The sequence below is a fragment of the Paramisgurnus dabryanus genome, chromosome 11 (assembly GCF_030506205.2).
Source record: "Paramisgurnus dabryanus chromosome 11, PD_genome_1.1, whole genome shotgun sequence".
NCBI lineage: Eukaryota > Metazoa > Chordata > Actinopteri > Cypriniformes > Cobitidae > Paramisgurnus > Paramisgurnus dabryanus.
This window is the reverse complement of record NC_133347.1, coordinates 10517875-10535862: the sequence shown is the minus strand read 5'-3', so window position 1 is coordinate 10535862 and position 17988 is coordinate 10517875. Positions and strand designations below refer to the sequence as shown.

Genomic DNA, 17988 nt, shown 5'->3' with positions numbered 1-17988 from the left:
AATGCTGTATACGTGCAGTTCATTATTAGTACATGTTAACTAATGTAATTAACTAATGTTAACTAATGAACCTTTTTGTAATGTGTTACCATAAAATGTATTTAATAATTTGTTTAAAAAAAAACTTTTTGATAGACGTCCCCGATTGGTCGCTTTGCGGAAGTGCGTCATAATGTTTACAACCCGAGCGGATATGGTTTATGCGTAAGAGAGCAAGTAAGAACAGCTATGCCCGATTTATATTGTATATGTTACGTGTATTAAATGCTTAGCACGATATAATAGTTGCAAAAAAGTTAAGTGTACATTTTGGGAAAACGCAAACATTATGCTTCAGCAGATAAACGAGTAAACCCATGTTTTAGCACAGATCATAGTTCGTGTTCTGTTCATAGTTTCAGTTGCATTTTCGGTTTCATTAAAAACGAGAAGTTTCTGCTCTTTAAATCCACTCACTTTCTCTGAGTATCAGTTACAATGTTGAGCAGTAAATCTGCGGAGGAGATCAGATACCTGCTGGACGATTACGGAATAAATCATGGACCCGTGGTCGGTAAGACGCTCCGTTTTTACGTTTTCGTACAATATGACCTGAAATAGTCAGAAAATAGTTTATTTCCCTTAAAATCAAGGTATATTTATTTTTGTATGTTTGATAAATGTAAAAAAACACACAGAATCCACCAGACCCCTTTATGAGAAAAAGCTGAGAGAAGCCATGGCTAAACACAGAAGACCCAAACCCCAGTCGGACAGAACATATTATAGAGAGGAAACAGGTCAGTCTGTAAGGTTCATAGTTTTTGAAAATTTGTACTAAATTTGGCCACATGTATATAAGTGGGTAGGTATCTGTGTTTGCTAACAAGTGGACTAGGGCCCACTAGGGGGCATAAAGACTTTTTTATAACAAATATATATTATCTTTCTGTTTGAGTCTTCAAATATTGTTGTGAGAGGCATTGAAGTGTTAAAAAAGTTGAGATTCACTGGCTTATGTGTTTATTTATATTTATCTTTACCTTATAGATGACGTCACCTATGTTTATCGTGGCAGACCAGTAAGTAGAATAAAAAACGTCTATCTCTAGTAAAATCTGGATTCAGTCTTATTGCTGTATTTAAAGTACGTTTGTTATCTTCTAGGAACAAAATAATTTTGTGTACGAGAGGTAAGTCTAAAATTCTAAAAAAAGTTTAAATTGTTCTTGTAAAATTGTAAAACTAACAGCAGTGTTTTTATGTCATAAGAGCACAGCCTGATTATAGATGGCGGGACTACGCAGATGAGTGAGTTTCTTTTTATAATAAATTATACTGACTTAACTTACTTATCACTTAATTAAATGCAGTACATCTGTTTTTTTAAAGGACTCCTATAAATAGGACACAGGTCTCATATCACAACGTGTCACAGACAAGAAACTGGCCCCCGGAGTCTGAGAGCCAAAAACCATCAGAGAGCAACTCAACACGCATGGTTCCAGTTTGGTTACAGATATTAGTATTTCTGATTGTGTGTGGACTTCTATACTTAGTTTTTATAAATATGGAGCCAGCAGAACCCATCAAAAGACTGACATAGGGGTTTCCTTTTATCATCTATAAACTGAATATAACAGTTTTTGACACAAAAACAGATTTCGGAGATTTGGTGCTATTTAACAACTGACATAGTGTTTTGCTGTGATGCTTTATTAGTCGTGTTGACTATCTAACTCTTTTGTACATTTCAGGGAAGTGGGTGTTACAGGATGCACCTGTTAAAGACATGTCTGTTTCTATCAAACATTTTATTGTAATACTTCTGACATTTTATAGCTGTTTTTACTAATTTCATTACTTGGATACTTATTAGACTGCTACACAAAACAAACAGTTGTGCAAAAACGTTTGGCTATTTTAGATAATTTACCATTTAAGACAACTGGATTTAATGTTCATGCTTTTACAATAAGTATTATGTTTTAATATTTGTGTGACTGAGTATGAATTCTGTTTAAATATCCTGAAGCTAGATTTTAAGAATGTGAGAACTTGTGTGATAATCAAAACTGTAAACTTTTTAATGGTAAAATAAAAAAGTTGTAGATGTACCAAAAATACAGCTAAAGAGAACAACAAAAGAACCATTCATTCTACAAATTGCACAACTTGGATGTTACAGCATCAACAGCAGGGCTTTTTTTTACATGAAAATGAAATAAGTTTATGTGGCTTATTCATTTCAAATCTACCAGTTAAACAAACTTGGTTTTCTTTGTTACAAATGGAGTGTATATAGTGTTCCTGTTTCTTTGTTCAGTACGTGCATCTTGTGCACAATAATAATATCCAGTGTTCTGTGTTGAAAAGTTTGCCCTCTCCTCAGTTTTAGCATCCAGCATCATATTTTGTGATTCAGAGAGCTCATTTTCATATAAAGGACACACAAGATATACATTAAAATGTAGAAATATAATGAAAAATGGGATCACATGGTGGCTTAATATGAAGGTTGTTCTGGGGCTATCTGTCCATGGTGATTAACCAAACAATATTAACACAAAAAGTCTTTAAAAACAATTGTAGTACAAAAAATAAATAAATCATTTTAAATTATCAAGGCTCTCCGGGAGTACAAAGGAAAGAAAAACATTTCACAGTTTTCGAGTCTTAACCTGCAACAATTTGGGAAGCCCTCATAAAAGAGTTAGACATACGATACCCCCAAAAACAGCGAGCCCTTTTTAACCTTGTTAGTGCAACAGTTTTTTAGTGTCCCATCCTTTTTTTTTTGTCTAGTGACGTCAGCGTTTACAGACAGCAAAATTATCCCATTTTTCAAAGAAAACCCCTAACCAATGCCATTGTAACCAACAAAAAATTACAAATTGTGAAACGCGGTGATTTCTGTGGTTTAAGCCCTGCGTTCAGTTTCGTTTAGACAGGTCACTTAAACTTCAGGTAGACACAGCATGACCAGCTTAGGGAAGCCTCTGCTTAAACAACAGAAAACAAATTAGCATAGAGATTTTACTCTGACAAATTATACATTTAACTTAGTTTAAGGAAAAGTAAATGATGTGAATCACTTTGAAATAAGCCATCTGCCAAATTAATAAATGTAAATATATATGAAGAGGTTGTTCCAAAACGCAATAAATTCATTTTGACTAATTTAGGTAAAAACGTGTTTTCTATACCAAGAAAGTGACAAGATGAAAACCACTATTTTCTGTTACAAACTTTCACATAGCATCTTTAGGTTATAATAACATTAAAAATTCAAATCCATAATTTGATGTTCAAAGATTTATTATAAAAAAAATTCCACAAAATGCAATAAATCCATGACAAGTTTTGTTTTCCAAAATGCTATAAATCTATTGACAAATCTATTGATCTTTGCCATGTTATATTCATTTAGTTGATGGTAAAATGTTTTGGTCCTGCTCGATTTTCGTTGGCTTCGAGTAAAATAATAGAAAGTATTTCATAAGATCCCCTGGTGTCAATGTGTTAGCATGACAGAAACTTGATGCTGTCGGGAGAACAACAAAGGGCATTTTTCCGTCTCCCGAGTGCCTCTCGGGACGGATTTTGATGGCTTATGTTTCTTTCCCGTCACAGAAAACCACCACAGGTTTAGCAATGCCATCAAAGTATTTTGTTTTTGTCTGTTTGTTGGTCACGGAGTACAAGATGAGGAAAATTAGGATTCCGTGTATTCAACATGCCGCCATTGTTGTTTACAATGTGTGGAATGGTGCGCTGTGATTTGTTGAGCGGATTTATTGCATTCTGCAGAAAAGGGGGAGTGGCGTTTATTGCGTTTTGGGAAGAAAGGGAGAAAAGATGACAGAATAAAATCCGTGTATCGTTCGTTCAATCGATTTTTCAAATTAAAAACAAAAATGATAAAACGAATAACGACTTGTTTTTCGATTTTTTGATTGTGCATTCAGATCAAAATACAAAATATGAATAACTGGATTAGGACAAATTTTAATTTTGATTTTTAATTTTATACCTTAGCAGACATATGCCAATGAAATAATTTTAAACAGATCAAGTAGGCCTACTATTGCGGTAACAGATTACAGCCATTTTAATAAGGTTGTGCATATGACAGAGCAATCATGCTCTCCTCCTGTAAGACTTATTCTATACAAAAAGTATAAAAGTTTAGCCTAATGATCTTCTCCCAATGTGCACGTAATATTGTTAATAATATTGTTTAATATTGTTCAATGACTAATTGCACATTTTAATAATTTATGGCATGTGAAATCATCTTTTCCATATTTAGTTAGTACTCATTGTGCATTGCCTTTTGAAGTTTATATTATTACTTTTTATTGGTATCATTGCTATATTAATATCTAATAAACAATTTTAAACAGAACAAGTACTATTTTGGTAACAGTCCGAGTTTTTAATGTTATTTCTTTTTTATTATTATTTATTCAGGACACACACATACACACCTAAGGTTTAAAATAGAGGTCTGCATGACATTGATTTTTTTCGTCCCGCACCCACTTAAAATTAACTCACCGCTTAAATGCTTTTTTCCAACCTTTTTTTTCCCTACGACGTCTGTCATTAGTTTTTAGCAAAATATGAATAAAGGGAAAACTTAGGTTTGTGTCTAGTGCTGTGTAAAAAATAACTTTTAACTGAACTAACTATTTAACCGACATTTAGCCTATAAAGAATGTTCCTATAAAGACACGTTTTAGCGTATCGCATTAAAAAACCGACAACGATGACTGAATGCGCTCTCTTTTAAGGTGCACTAGTGGCATCATCGGGATGCAAAGAGATTGCCAGGTTTACAGGGCATATTTAAAAAAAAAAAACATTCACGGTAAATGCAAAATGTAACAGAGAAACATAGCCTACATTAAATAGGGCAAAGCATATCACTCCAAATTTTAAGCAACGAAAACCATATTAGCCTATTTTCTGCCAAACTATTTCAAACATTCTTGCAGGTGTACATGTGATCAGAAGTGCGGATACGCCAACGCTGTCAAAAGATGTCGGGCTGCATTTCCCAAAAGCATCGTAACTTAAGAAGCACTTAAAAAAGCATGATTGCTCTGTTATATGCACAACCTTATTAAAATGGCTGTAATCTGTTACCACAATAGTAGGCTACTTGATCTGTTTAAAATGATTTCATTGGCATATGTCTGCTAAGGTATAAAATTAAAAATTAAAATTTGTCCTAATCCCGTTATTCATATTTTGTATTTTGATCTGATTGCACAATCAAAAAATCGAAAAACAGGTCGTTATTCGTTTTATCATTTTTGTTTTTAATTTGAAAAATCGATTGAATGAACGATACACGGATTGAATAACACGGCGGATATTGGATTTTGTGTAAATTAAGAATTTAACCTTTTTTATACTGACCAGATACAATAATGATTTTGGCGTTAACTCTGTAATGGCGTTTATCTTGTTTTGGAACAAAACTCTTCATATATTCAGAAAATACTACGTGAAACAATACAAACGTATTTGATCATTATTGTGTTTACTGTACAGTGGTGTGGAGCAGCATGATGACAGTAACAATGTAACCAAAATGTGAAAAAACATACACTACCTTTCTTTCCACATTCCCATCACTTGATTGTCAAGGCAATGTATGTATTGTCAACACCTGTAATAATAAAATAACTTTTATTTCAATTCAAACTAAACTAAATATATATTTGTAATCCTTAAGTTTCTTACAGGTCCTGCTCTCTCGTTCCAGTTCAGTGGGTTTCCTTACTCTCTTGCAGTACACTTTGGCAACAATCAGAATGGCACATGTTGCCACCACAAATGTCAGACAAGACACCACTAAACTGATTACCACCGGACTGAATACTGGATCCACCTCTAAAAATAAACGCATAACACAAATTAGGATTTTAAGGGAAAACACCACCGTTTTTCAATATTTTACTATGTTCTTACCTAAACTTAGACAAATTAATTCATACCCATCTTTTTTCATTGCGTGCACTTAAAGCTGTAGTATACGATGTTGAAAATCGGCCGAGAAAGCCAGAGACGGTTGTGCAGTTTTAAAAAACTCATCCCGCCCCTCCACACACAAACAACCCTCCCCTCTGAGCTACCTGATCCCTCCCACCGGAACGACCTGAACTACGTCATCAGTAAAGCTGTGATCACCGGTAGTAAACATCGGAACGGAGATTTACCATGTCGGACTCACAGGTAAAGCAACATTTATAGTTATTAAATGCATGTTAAACCTAGTGTATTTTACAATGTCATCAGTAGCCAAGCTTAGGTTTTTAATACTTTATAGCTAACTTAGTCTTTGTAGTCTACCGGAGGTATTTGAGGAAGCTGTTGATAACTACTGGTTTAAAACGTAGAATCTCAAATAGGTTTTCACAGCAATAACTTGGTGTTTTGAGCGTGTGTATCGGGATAAATTATTATATAAAAGATGTTGTTGTTACTTTTTTAGACCTCCCATGACAGCACACCTGACTCTCCGGACGTGGGTCCTTCCACGCGCCCACCTAGACGAAGGGGGCAGGGCGCAACACGGTCTGCTGAAGGACGGGGGCGAGGTGCCCGAGGCCGAGGTGCCCGAGGCCGAGGTGCCCGAGGCCGCGGATCTGGTCGCGGTTTGACCCTAAATCTGTCTCCAGAGGATATTCAACGGATGCAGGATCTCCAGGCGCAACGCATTGATTTTGAAGATGTACGTACGGTACAATATGTGCAACATCACAAACATTTTGACTGTACCAGTGCATTTTATTAAAAACCCACACAATATAATTGCTTTGATATTTGTTTGCTTGTATGTTTGTACTACGACTACTGTCATTTAGCAGATGCTTTTATCCAAGGCAAATTGAGAAAAATACAAGCAAGAAATCACATAGGAATATGTAGCATGGATAAGTGCTGGTCAGACTGCCTGAGTCTAGCTGGACAAAGGTGCTGTTATGCAATATAGCCCCTGTGTGTGTGTGTGTGTGTGTGTGTGTATGCATGTATATATATATATAAATATATATATATATATATATATATATATACACATGGCAGTCTGACCAGCACTTATCCATGCTACATATTCCTATGTGATTTCTAGCTTGTATTGTTCAATGTTGCCTTGGAAAAAAGGATCTGCTAAATGACAGTAGTAGTAGTAGTAGTAATATATTATTTCTGTCAAATATGGTAACATAATTCATAAAACAAATCTTTTCATGATTCAAAACAATTTTAAGTTTCAACCTTGAAAATCTCTCATTGTAGCGATTGATTGGGAGGTTGAGCATACAGCAATCACACCAGATGCTCAGGGATATTCTACACCATGACCCCTCCCTGGTGTTTGATTTGAGGCTTCGGACATCAGAAGGGGCTCCACCAGTCCCACCATCCACAGCTGCTGCTCCCTCCTGGTGTGTGTGTGCAAGGTGTCGGGAAATGCCCACAGACCTGGAAAGGAAATGTTGTCGTTTCCGACCTGAAGAGTGCATTTCCACCATGCCCCACATGGAAATCTTCATCCTCATGGAGGGTCATCTGCGGATGGCTCGGAGGCTGTGGAATGACATCAGGGCAGTAGAAGATGCACAGACCCCAGGGGAGAGCAATAGACAATTCCGCCATGCAGCCTACAGACAGTGGGTTGTGTGGCAGTATGGATCACTAGGGAGTGGACGGCGTGTGGTGGTACCCAGCTGCTGTGTTTGGGCCATCAGGTACAGATTTCCAGATCCAAATGGACATTATGTTGGATTCATCCCAAGCAGGGTTTGACACAGCTAAGTGTTGTGTTTAAAACTTCAATAGGACAGAGTTTTATTTTTTAAATTTGTTTCAGGCAGGTTACTTGCCTTTTATTTATTGTGTTTTAAATTTCAATAGGACAGAGTTTTATTTTTTAAATTTGTTTTATGCAAGTTACTTGCCTTTTATTTATTGTCATTTACAGTTTTAATAAATAATTAACAAATATGTATTGAGTTCTCTTCTTTTTAGAACATAAAAACAAAATACACAATCTTGACAGTAATTTGACATGACTTTATTGTAATAAAATAATGGCATTGTGCCAAATAGTGCAAAGCTAAGGTATTGTATTGCAGGATGTTGCCGTCATTACAGCCTACTTTGGAAGGGGCTGACCTATAAAATAAAGCATAAAATTGTTTTATTTTTTTTTATTACATTTTTGGATAGAGTGCAGTAGTAACATATTCAAATATAACTTACCAAGCCCTCTACTGACTAGAGTGTCAAGTAGTTCTCCGGTAGAAGGAGCAGGAATCCCAGACAAGACACCATACTGACGGGGGTCATCTGGTCTCTTCTTCGACTTCCTTGGCACAGCGCTGCTTGACAGCTTCTTTTCAATGATGGCGCTTTGAAGGTCCCTGATGTATGCGTAGTCCTTGTCCTCCTTGATGACGTATAGGCTCCACTTCCGGGATTTTTTGTTGAAAACTTTTCCGTACCTGCAAACAAAAGAATGAAAAACGCTTACAAAAATACAAATTGTTACCTTGGGTGATATAGGTTATGTATGTTATCGAGAAATGGGTATGAAAAGAAAAATGTTATATAAGTTTGTATATCACATACTGTAAAGACCCATCCGTTTTTCTCTTAGGAGGTCGGTTGATGTGGTAATTGTAATCTATAGCAGCAAGCATAGCTCTAGCTGCATACACAGGCGGTGTGAAACTGAACCTCTTGCTGGCATACATCAACAAGTGATTGTGAAAGGACTCGAGTTCAGCAGTGGACCTAAAAGCACATTGGAAAGAAATGTAAATGTCAGTAATGTTTTTAAATTGAGATATTTCTGAAAGCAAGCATATTCCACAAAGGTAAATCCAATTTACCTGAAGTTCAGGAATTTGTGCACATTCTTGAGCCAGCGAGCATCGAGGACTAATTCAGTTAGTCGCGAGTGTGACTCTGATCCCTTTTTTAGCCACGCCTTTTCCCTGTCCTCCGGCAATGGACCGTGCTGGCAGGCACCTAGAGCCCACTCGTGCTCTCCAGTTACATGGTGCAGGACACCTGACCATAGTTCCTATGAACAGATGTAACATTGTTAAATCGATTATCCAGACAAATTTAAACCAACTTCACTTTATGCTTCATAGCCTATATAAATACTTACAAAGAACTCCTCATATGTCTCAGTTGATTTGCAACAGTACCAAAAGTGATTGCAAATGTCTTTTGTCCAGTTCACGAGCTCTTTACACCCTCTTTGTTGTCCTGCCTGTAAACAAAAAAAAAAGACATACCATGGTGAAAACTTGAGACAACTGCATTTCATATTCAGATTCATTTCATGGTTGACCTTTAAAAAAATTGGTATTTATAAGTATTGAGCTTACTGATTGAATTTTTTTTGCCAGCGACTTGGAGCCGTGCCACATATCCAAAGTGTGTCGAATTCCGCAATCTTTGTATATTCCAGTGCCTGTATTGGTGAAAAGTATAATAGAGATAACAAATTTAGGTTAGTGAATATCAATACACAATAAAACCTGTTTGTGTGTTTTTTGTTTTGCTTGGTATGACCACATGCAGCTTGATAAAACAAAAAACGGACAAAGGGTATAACTCTGTGACAACATGAAAATTGAAAATATACTTGACATTACAGTACCAATAAAAAATTTGGAAACATTATCTCATTGGATTAAAAGGGATAGTGTTTCCAAACTTTTTACTAGTACTGTATGTTATAATACAGATTTGACTGAAATAGTGACATAACATGTGAAAAAAAATCCTTTCAACTATTACACTTACTGAAAAGTGCTGATATTTGCATGTGTGCGTCTGTGCAAAACTCCACAACATCCAGTTCCTTTCGAAGGATTTCTACTGTTCGGATAAATCCCTCTTTCTCCATTGCCACTGAATTTCTCATGGTCTGCCTCTTGTCAATGTTCACCATGCTGATTATTTGCTTGGTACCGTTGTCCATGGCTGTATATGTGCAGTATTGTGCACTAAACCCGGGACTATCCATTCTTGCATCGCCTACAAACAGGGAAGATAAACAAAACAAATGCATATACTTCATTATAAAACAATGCCAAGCAGTCTATATGAGATTTTTTCACTTTAAGCACATGCCATCCAGATGAAAGAGGATGACCGATGACTTCATTCAGGGCAAATTTTAGATACTTTAAGCTGCTAAGCTTGTCAATGATCACAGTAAGGGTTTTTACATTTATGTCATTATTGTCAAAACATATGTTTGTTTTATTGAAGATGTGGGAATTTTGGTGTGCATGCACGCACCACTATATCAATGCATTTTTTTAAGAAACTCACCCAAAACTACAACAGGTCCCTTTGACTGCACTTGGCCGATGACTTCATTTCTCTTCTTTGTCCAAAACTCTTCTACTGTGTCTACACAGAAAGCATCTTGGATGCGATAGAAGCTGGACCTGTCCACCATCCCCAACTTCATAAATTGAAATAACAGGGAGATCTTGCGGTAATTGTTTCCGGAAAGAAGGATATTTATAGCGAGCATGTAGTCACCAGCCAGCATCCCGTGTTTAAACTGTGGCTGTGACACCCATTTCCACACAAGGTGCCCGTGAGGACATACCTGAATAAAAGAATTAGAGAATCAGCAACCTGGATTATAAAAGATCCCACACTTGTAATAGTGTTTCTATTACAATTTTTTTTTTGCATTACTAAAAAGTCAGATGCACTCACACTATATTGTAAAATGTAAGACAAATAAAATCAACAATATAATCATACTGACCCACTCCATTACAGCCGCCGTTCCTCTGGACCTGATATTTACTGGAAAGGGACCCGGTGCCTTACACTCCTGTTTATTGTGACTGTCTTTATGTGGACATACATTGACAGCCAGATGCATGTTTTGCATGAGTTGTTGAAGATTACTGTGATACACAATGCTTCCTGACTTTTCCAGTAAATCTTCTACTGCAACGACTCTCAAAGAATCATTGGGCATGTCTGTCTGTGCATCAGAGTCCTTGTTTGGTTCGTCATGCACGGTTTCTTCCATAGAAACGACTTGTACAGAGTCCAGCGATAATTTGGACTTTAGAGCACCACCCGTCCTGCCAGAACAACACCACAGGTTAAAGATTTGGAATCAATCTAAACAGCTACTGAAGTGTATAATAATTTGTAATACGTACTTCACACGAATGGTTGGCCTGTAGTCTGGATCCACATCTTCATCCCCAATCTCATCAACATCCTCAGAATCTTCATCATCTGATGATGAAACCGACTCAAAGTCCATGTCTGGAGTCCAGGTGTCATCATCACTGTCCCATTCAATCCTACATAAAAACGGAATTGTTGACATCATACATGTCTGTTACCAAATTGAAATTACAGGAAAGAAGAAAGAAACTTACATGGAATTATGAATGTCGTTGAATTCCTTCTCATCTATATCACCAGATGGACCTGGGGTTACAACACTAGAAGAGATGAAAAATAAATGAACATGTGGTTTGCACAGAGATATATCCACAAACATCAATGTGTCTTTGATTTGGTAAAAGTATCTTCAACATAATAAGCTATCACAAAAGATTTGTGTATGCATACCTCTCAACCGTCTGAATGTCTGATGTGCCCTGGAGATTGATAACAGCCAGATCATGAATATCTTCATCTGAGAATTCACCAGCACTAAAATAAGAAAAAACAACAACAACATCAATTGAAATATGCCTTGGGATTGTAAAGGTAGATCTTATATCCTTGTCTTTTGACTGTTTAAAATGTCTTCACACCTTGGGTTCAAAATGCAAAAACAGACAACTCTCTTCCCCCGTGTTTTGAACAGCTAAAAAATGTCATTTACATTTCTTCACACACAAGGATTGCAATAAATAAATAATAAACCCACTGTTGGAGACATGGACATATATAGAAGCTATAGACAGGTCTAAATTAGCACTTACCGGTCTGTATCTGAAGAAAAAATGGTTGAAGCTGCTGGAGGTAGTGGGGCTTTGAATCCCATCTTCATTGGAGTAGATGAAACTGGTCCTCTCTCATAGCTGAAAGCAGTAAACACATAAAGCTTTGAAGGAATGAACGCTTACCAATATGAATGATTGACGTCATTTACTTTCACAACAAAGTTTGGCATACGTTTCCCCTCCTAAGCCTCGTTTACCCTGGTCAAAAGTGCTACCTAGCGCACATTAATTGCAATATTATACAAATAGCACTAATTATTAGTTAGTATTGCTAAGGTTTTGAGTAATTGTTATAGCAGTACACACCGCATCTTGTTCAAATTCCGATCGGCTCGAACAGAAAACCGCTAACGTTAGGCCTATTGAAATATATTCAAGCACTTCAAGAAATGACTTTGTAAATATAACGTAATTACTTTGACCCGTGATACGCGATGCTAAACGGCTAACATTCAAATGCCGACTGGCAACATGAGCATGTGGTCAGACTAATGAAAAGATAATTATGTAACACCTCACACAATCTTTGTAAATATAATTACTTAGACCCGCGATACGCGATGCTAAACGGGTAACATTCCAATGCCGACCGGCAGCATGAGCACGTTGCAAGACTGACAAAAATATATTTAGGTAACATCACAAACACTACAATAGTATAAGTAAATTCTTACCTGTTCAACAAAAAGTTTGCCGTGTCGGCGTCGGTTTTCAGCCCCAAATCTACCTGAAGCTTCCTCCAACGATCAATGGCGGACCCTATATTGATTCTGCTAAGAGTCCGGCGTTCTTCACATTTTTTTTTAACCTCTGCTCTTTCCTCTATAGACTTCCTTTTTCGTCCAATCTTTGGTGTAGAGGCAAGCAGGGGCCGCTTGCTGCTCTCGGTTAGTTTTTTATCCATAAGTGAAGTGAGATGTTGCTGCTTTGCTAGCTAACATACACTGACACAAATTTCATGTCGCAGGCAGGAGAGGGGCGGGGTGGTGTGCGATGGGGTGGAGACGCGTGAGCGAGGTGGATTTTCAAGTGTACGGGGATTTGATGAGAGCAGTTAACCAATGTAAGCTGTACGGCCGGACAGTTTACATTGGTCAACTTATCTGCCGTAGTACACCCAATAGACAGAATGGATTTTTTTTATTCTTTTTTCTCTTCATATTGTTAGGATTTTACTGTAGAACCATAACCAGCATCTAAACGAGGTTATTAATAATGAACAATCTTTGGAATCGTAGATCATAGCTTTAATCTTTGTATAGTGTGTCGTGAATGTGTTAGCTTTTCGCCTAGCCCCATTCATTCCCGTGGTGGCTTCTAAATTCATCTCTGTTTGGATCCTTAGGAATGAATGGGGCTAGGCTAAATGCTAACACATTCACGACACGCTGTACAAAGATTAACGGCGCATTCACACAGGGCGTATGGGTGACGTCATGGGTTGGCAAACTGAATTGTGGATCCGTCGGCCCCACGTCACTGCCGTTGCTCGCGGCAGAAGTTGAACATTTCTCAACTTTTCAAGCGGCAGCGCGAGCGTCAGCCAATCAGATTGCCTTATGCAAATAACCTAGGCAGGGCCAGCCAATTACTTTTATGGAAGACCTGAGCATGTGCTGCAGCCACTGTGATTGGCTGTTAGCCACGCTTCAGACAAGCCTTCCGTCAAGCGTTAATGCTTTCGAACCATGTGAATGCGGCGTAAGTGTACGCATTGAAAAAAGATAGGTATGTATTAATTCATCTAAGTTGAGGTAAGAATATAGTAAAATATTGAAAAACAATGCTGTTATCCTTTAATACCTTTAAAATAAATAATCCGAGGTTTGTCAGATCAGATTCATAATCTAGAGCTACACCTAATATCCACCTATGATAGAAGTTTGACAACACTGCAAAACAAAGGACAGTGACTTACCTCGTATTGAAATGGGTAAAGGTTGACTCTCTCTAGAGACAAATGTCCGCTCCCTGGTCTGAACCTTGTATAGGCAACAGTAGTAACCCTCATTATTAGATTGGGCATTGGAAAAGGTGAAAGTGACGGACGGAGTAAGTGCTGGCAACGAGTGACGGACGGTCCCATTGGGTCTGATAAGCCGCAGCTGGAAAGAACCTCCTGGGTACTGTGGCTGAGCAGAGCAGGTGACATTAAAGCTGTGTCCCCGGATGACCCAACCTGGCCGGGCTTCAGGAGAGGTGTTGTACCAAATTTGGGGAGTGTGAATTTCCACTGAAGATAGAAAATATAGGTTAGACTGGATATCGCAGAGAACAAACATTTTTTTATTAAAAAAAGCCTGCAGGTTCCTGCTATTGATCAACTTTAAGCGGAGGTCGCACTTAGTACCTCTATTTGGTTTTTATGACTGTATACAGATGTTATATTCTAATAAAGAGACTGAAAAATACTGTTACTGTATGTGGTCACTATACCATTGAAAAAACAACAAATCTATTGGTTGGCATGTTGGCCTGAGACCTTTCCACAGTACTTACAGACTGTGATGTTGATAAAGTTGCTATGTGGAGAGTTTCCTGGTGGAGAGTTTCCTGAGGGGGAGTTATCCACTTTGCTGTGAATCCCGTACAGACAACTGTAGCTGCCCTGGTGAGAGATTTCCAGGTCTGACAGGATCAGATCCACCGTCACCTGCCTGGGATCAGCTCGCTGGGTCACCAGTGGAGTGCTCACACCTCTTTTGTACAGATGGAAGTCAATAACAGATTGCCAGTATGGGGCTGTGCATTTAAAGTGAACAGCCTCTCCGGCCGCATAGGCGTAGAAGCGAGAGTGAACCGACAAGGTAGGCACAGGAAGTTTACCTAGTTTAAGAAAAAAAAGTAAACTATCGATACAAAAACGCATCCAATGCTATTCAAATCAATTGTATGTTTACCTGTGCACTCCACTCCAGCATCTTCATTATGTGAACACAATCCCTCATTGGGGGTGCGTTCACAAAGGTCAAGGGCAAACTCGTCGCCCGAGCATTTCACGTTCCTCCACAACACATCTCCGCTGGACCGTCCGAACCGAGCGCCATTCGGCACATCCAACACAAAGCCACAGTCGAGCTCTCTACAAACCACAGCGGCATCCTCCATATCCCAACCCCACTGGCAAACAGTTCCCCACTGATGCCCATTACGCACCTCCACCCTCCCTGAGCACCGTTCTCCTGGTCTGTCATTCCAAAGTCTGGTGATCGATTCATCTGTGGAAAATTGGAAAGTCAATGAGTTAGTGTGAATAGATGTAATCTATATTAGAAGCTTACTGAAAAAGGTGTTTCAGGGGATGACATCATTAAACTCACCAAATGCACGAGCGTCCTTAACAGCAACATTACATCCTGGTCGAGAACAACAGTGTATTGTAAGTTTGTTACAAGCATTTGCTCAGTATATCAGTCTGTCATTTAAGTATATGCACCAAACAAAGTTATCAAAAGTCAATGTCAAAATTTTGTACAATTTTTCATTACATTCAGTCTGTTTTTACGCGTTAAATAAATAAAATGATACTAACCTAGCATTACCAGGCTCAGGAGAAACCTCGACATTGTGCATTTCCCATGTACCAGGGCTTTCAACTCATTTAATAACTAACTGACGGACTCAGTAACAATGTCAGTAACCCGAAAGCTGAAGTTTAACTTAAAGTCTCGGTTTGGTGTGATACCGGTTTGCGAAGGAGAAACAAGTTGAGGCATAGCACTTCAGTTTCTTCAGCTAGCTGGCTAACTAGCACTTCTAAATACCTACACTGTCCATGTTCATAAACACGTGACCGACACAATAACATTATCGTTCATATATCATGTTGAAAAGCATAATACTGAATAATAACAACTAACAGTTATCACGAAACTATTTAGATTCGGAATCTTCGTGTAGTACGGGCTAATATGCTAACGCTGCCCTAAAGTGATTAGAGTTATTTAAGCGATAAAAAATACTAAATACGATCGCGTTTAAAATGTATAAAGGCATATATCTGTATTCGGTAGTGTTTTTTGAATTGGTGTTCTTTTCGCTTGAGATATTTACACAAACACCGTCATATTATTGCAGTTGAGTTGAACGTGGTGGTGTGTTGCCCTTGTCTACTCTGTAGCTGAGCTGTGACGTCGCTGCAAGTGTTCCGCAACACTTGCGCACAAAAACATGAAGCACGTTGATTAGCTCAAGGACTTTTATTTTAAAAAGTTACATTTATTTTAAAGTATTTTTACAGGCACAGGGTTTATGTAAAATAGCTTTTGTCATTATAGTTTTCAATTATATTTATTTATTTTCTACCCATTTCTAAATTAAGAGTTTCGTTGCAAAACGAGATTAATCCATTTTTTAACATTTTTGTCAAAACATGTTTATTATTATGTTATCATGTTATTATTTTGTTTTATAGTGCTACTTAGCTGTATTTTTAAGTTATGAAGGTTTAAATCAAAACAAACCAACTGCAGTTGAATTGATATTAATTGGAATGCACAACCAAAAAACAAGATTTCTGAACCATTTAAAAAAAAAAAGTTATCTCGTTTTGCAACGAAACTCTTCAAATATTGTAACATGTTCGTTTTATCGTTATCGTAATATAACCTATCATCATTAGCGTGTCTAAGCATTTTTTATATGAAAGAGAAAAGATGTAATGAATCTTTCAATCAGTTCAGTGTCACTTTCCTAATTTTAACTTATTGTAATTACAAAAGTATAGGTTTTACAAATGTAAATATGATTTAATTATCATTTAGATGTTACCAAAATATTTTACTTTTTTCTTTGGTTTTCATTAAGCAATTTGTCATATCAAAATAACATGGTATCTACAATACACCTTTACATTACAACTTAAGGATCGTTGCATACCATTAATTTCAAATAATAAAAAATAACATTGTTAACCAAACAGTCATCATTGTTATTGTTCAAATACCAAGTCCATAGATCATGCTCTTAAAAAAAAGCTTTCAACGTGAAATCCAGTGACAAAAATCAAGCCATAGAGGTATCAAAATAGTATTTGGTTTCAGTATTATCACCAAATACACATCTATCGGTAACAATTCCAAATCTATGTTGTTTTACACATTCAGAAATACACTTTACGTTGCTATGCATATCTATAAATATCTGCAAGAAGCCTGTAATGACATCTAGTGGATAAACATAAGCATTACAACAGCTTAACTTCACAATAGCAACAATAATTTTTAAGGCTTTCAATAGAAATTGAACCAGACCAATAAATACAGAAGTCTATATTAATTCGACAGGTTACAAAAACACAATGTGGGTTAACATTAAACTATTAGTTTTGCGCATTCAGTTCAGCGAGGCGTTAAACGATGTAACAACAACAACAACAACAACAACAAAACTAAAGTTCAAAGTAACAAAAAACCCACACAAAATAATATAAGAGAAATTCAAATTTGCTTCTAAAAATTAATTGAAAAAGAAAGCAATACGGACTCTTTTAATTCTGTCTTTACACTTTTCAGCCTCATGGTGGGAGTCAAACAAGGCTAAGTTTGTTTATAGTGACAAACAACTTTGTTTTTTGTAAACGTGTTTGTGCATAAAGTTATGTCTTAATTTGAAATACTGCATTAGGTTAAGTTTGGACTGACAATTACTTAAAGGAGACATATCATGAAAATCTGACTTTTCCATGTTTAAGTGCTATAATTGGGTCCCCAGTGCTTCTACCAACCTAGAAAATGTGTAAAAGAACAACCCAGTAACTTAGTTTTGGTTAAAAATTCTCTGCAAGCATGTGAAAAAATAGGTCATTGAAATTTTGCTCCTCTTGTGATGTCAGAAGGGGATAAAACAGCCTCCATTTAGTGCAGAGATCAACTCATTTGCATTTAACAGGACACACCCAAAATGGCAATTTTAGCATTTTATAATAAATTATCTATATTGCATTTTGAGCTACAATTTCACATATGTACTCTGGGGA

At 37.1% G+C, this 17988-nt stretch overlaps 4 protein-coding genes across 5 annotated transcripts; 2 read left to right on the top strand and 2 right to left on the bottom strand.

The window, feature by feature from the left end:
• The first annotated feature begins 164 nt into the window (after positions 1 to 164).
• LOC141282979 (uncharacterized) lies at positions 165 to 1591 on the top strand. The gene is made up of 7 exons (XM_073816210.1): positions 165 to 216; positions 473 to 553; positions 678 to 779; positions 1030 to 1061; positions 1147 to 1172; positions 1252 to 1290; positions 1372 to 1591. The coding sequence occupies exons 1-7, from the start codon at positions 201 to 203 to the stop codon at positions 1583 to 1585; spliced, it is 510 nt and encodes a 169-aa protein (XP_073672311.1). The 5' UTR covers positions 165 to 200; the 3' UTR covers positions 1586 to 1591.
• Positions 1592 to 2837: 1246 nt separating this feature from the next.
• On the bottom strand, positions 2838 to 16169 carry LOC135729203 (uncharacterized). Of its 2 annotated transcripts, none has more exons than XM_065246674.2 (8): positions 15544 to 16169; positions 15332 to 15367; positions 14912 to 15229; positions 14511 to 14837; positions 13930 to 14244; positions 5734 to 5883; positions 5603 to 5659; positions 2838 to 2978 (listed from the first exon to the last, which is right to left on the bottom strand). In XM_065246674.2, the coding sequence occupies exons 1-7, from the start codon at positions 15575 to 15577 to the stop codon at positions 5622 to 5624; spliced, it is 1218 nt and encodes a 405-aa protein (XP_065102746.1). In that variant the 5' UTR covers positions 15578 to 16169; the 3' UTR covers positions 2838 to 2978; positions 5603 to 5621. The 2 variants fall into 2 exon arrangements, with proteins under 2 accessions (XP_065102746.1, XP_065102747.1); XM_065246675.2 differs by having other exon boundaries at positions 2844 to 2981.
• Positions 6106 to 7898, top strand: LOC135729996 (P2X purinoceptor 7-like). Its single transcript, XM_065247896.2, has 3 exons — positions 6106 to 6225; positions 6485 to 6724; positions 7291 to 7898. Exons 1-3 carry the CDS (start codon positions 6211 to 6213, stop codon positions 7798 to 7800), a joined length of 765 nt encoding a protein of 254 aa, XP_065103968.1. The 5' UTR covers positions 6106 to 6210; the 3' UTR covers positions 7801 to 7898.
• Positions 8062 to 13261, bottom strand: LOC135729995 (uncharacterized). The gene is made up of 13 exons (XM_065247895.1): positions 11991 to 13261; positions 11632 to 11715; positions 11436 to 11501; positions 11211 to 11357; positions 10802 to 11129; positions 10351 to 10636; positions 9817 to 10050; positions 9396 to 9481; positions 9173 to 9277; positions 8889 to 9082; positions 8626 to 8790; positions 8257 to 8498; positions 8062 to 8169 (listed from the first exon to the last, which is right to left on the bottom strand). The coding sequence occupies exons 1-13, from the start codon at positions 12056 to 12058 to the stop codon at positions 8150 to 8152; spliced, it is 2025 nt and encodes a 674-aa protein (XP_065103967.1). The 5' UTR covers positions 12059 to 13261; the 3' UTR covers positions 8062 to 8149.
• Positions 16170 to 17988: the final 1819 nt, after the last annotated feature.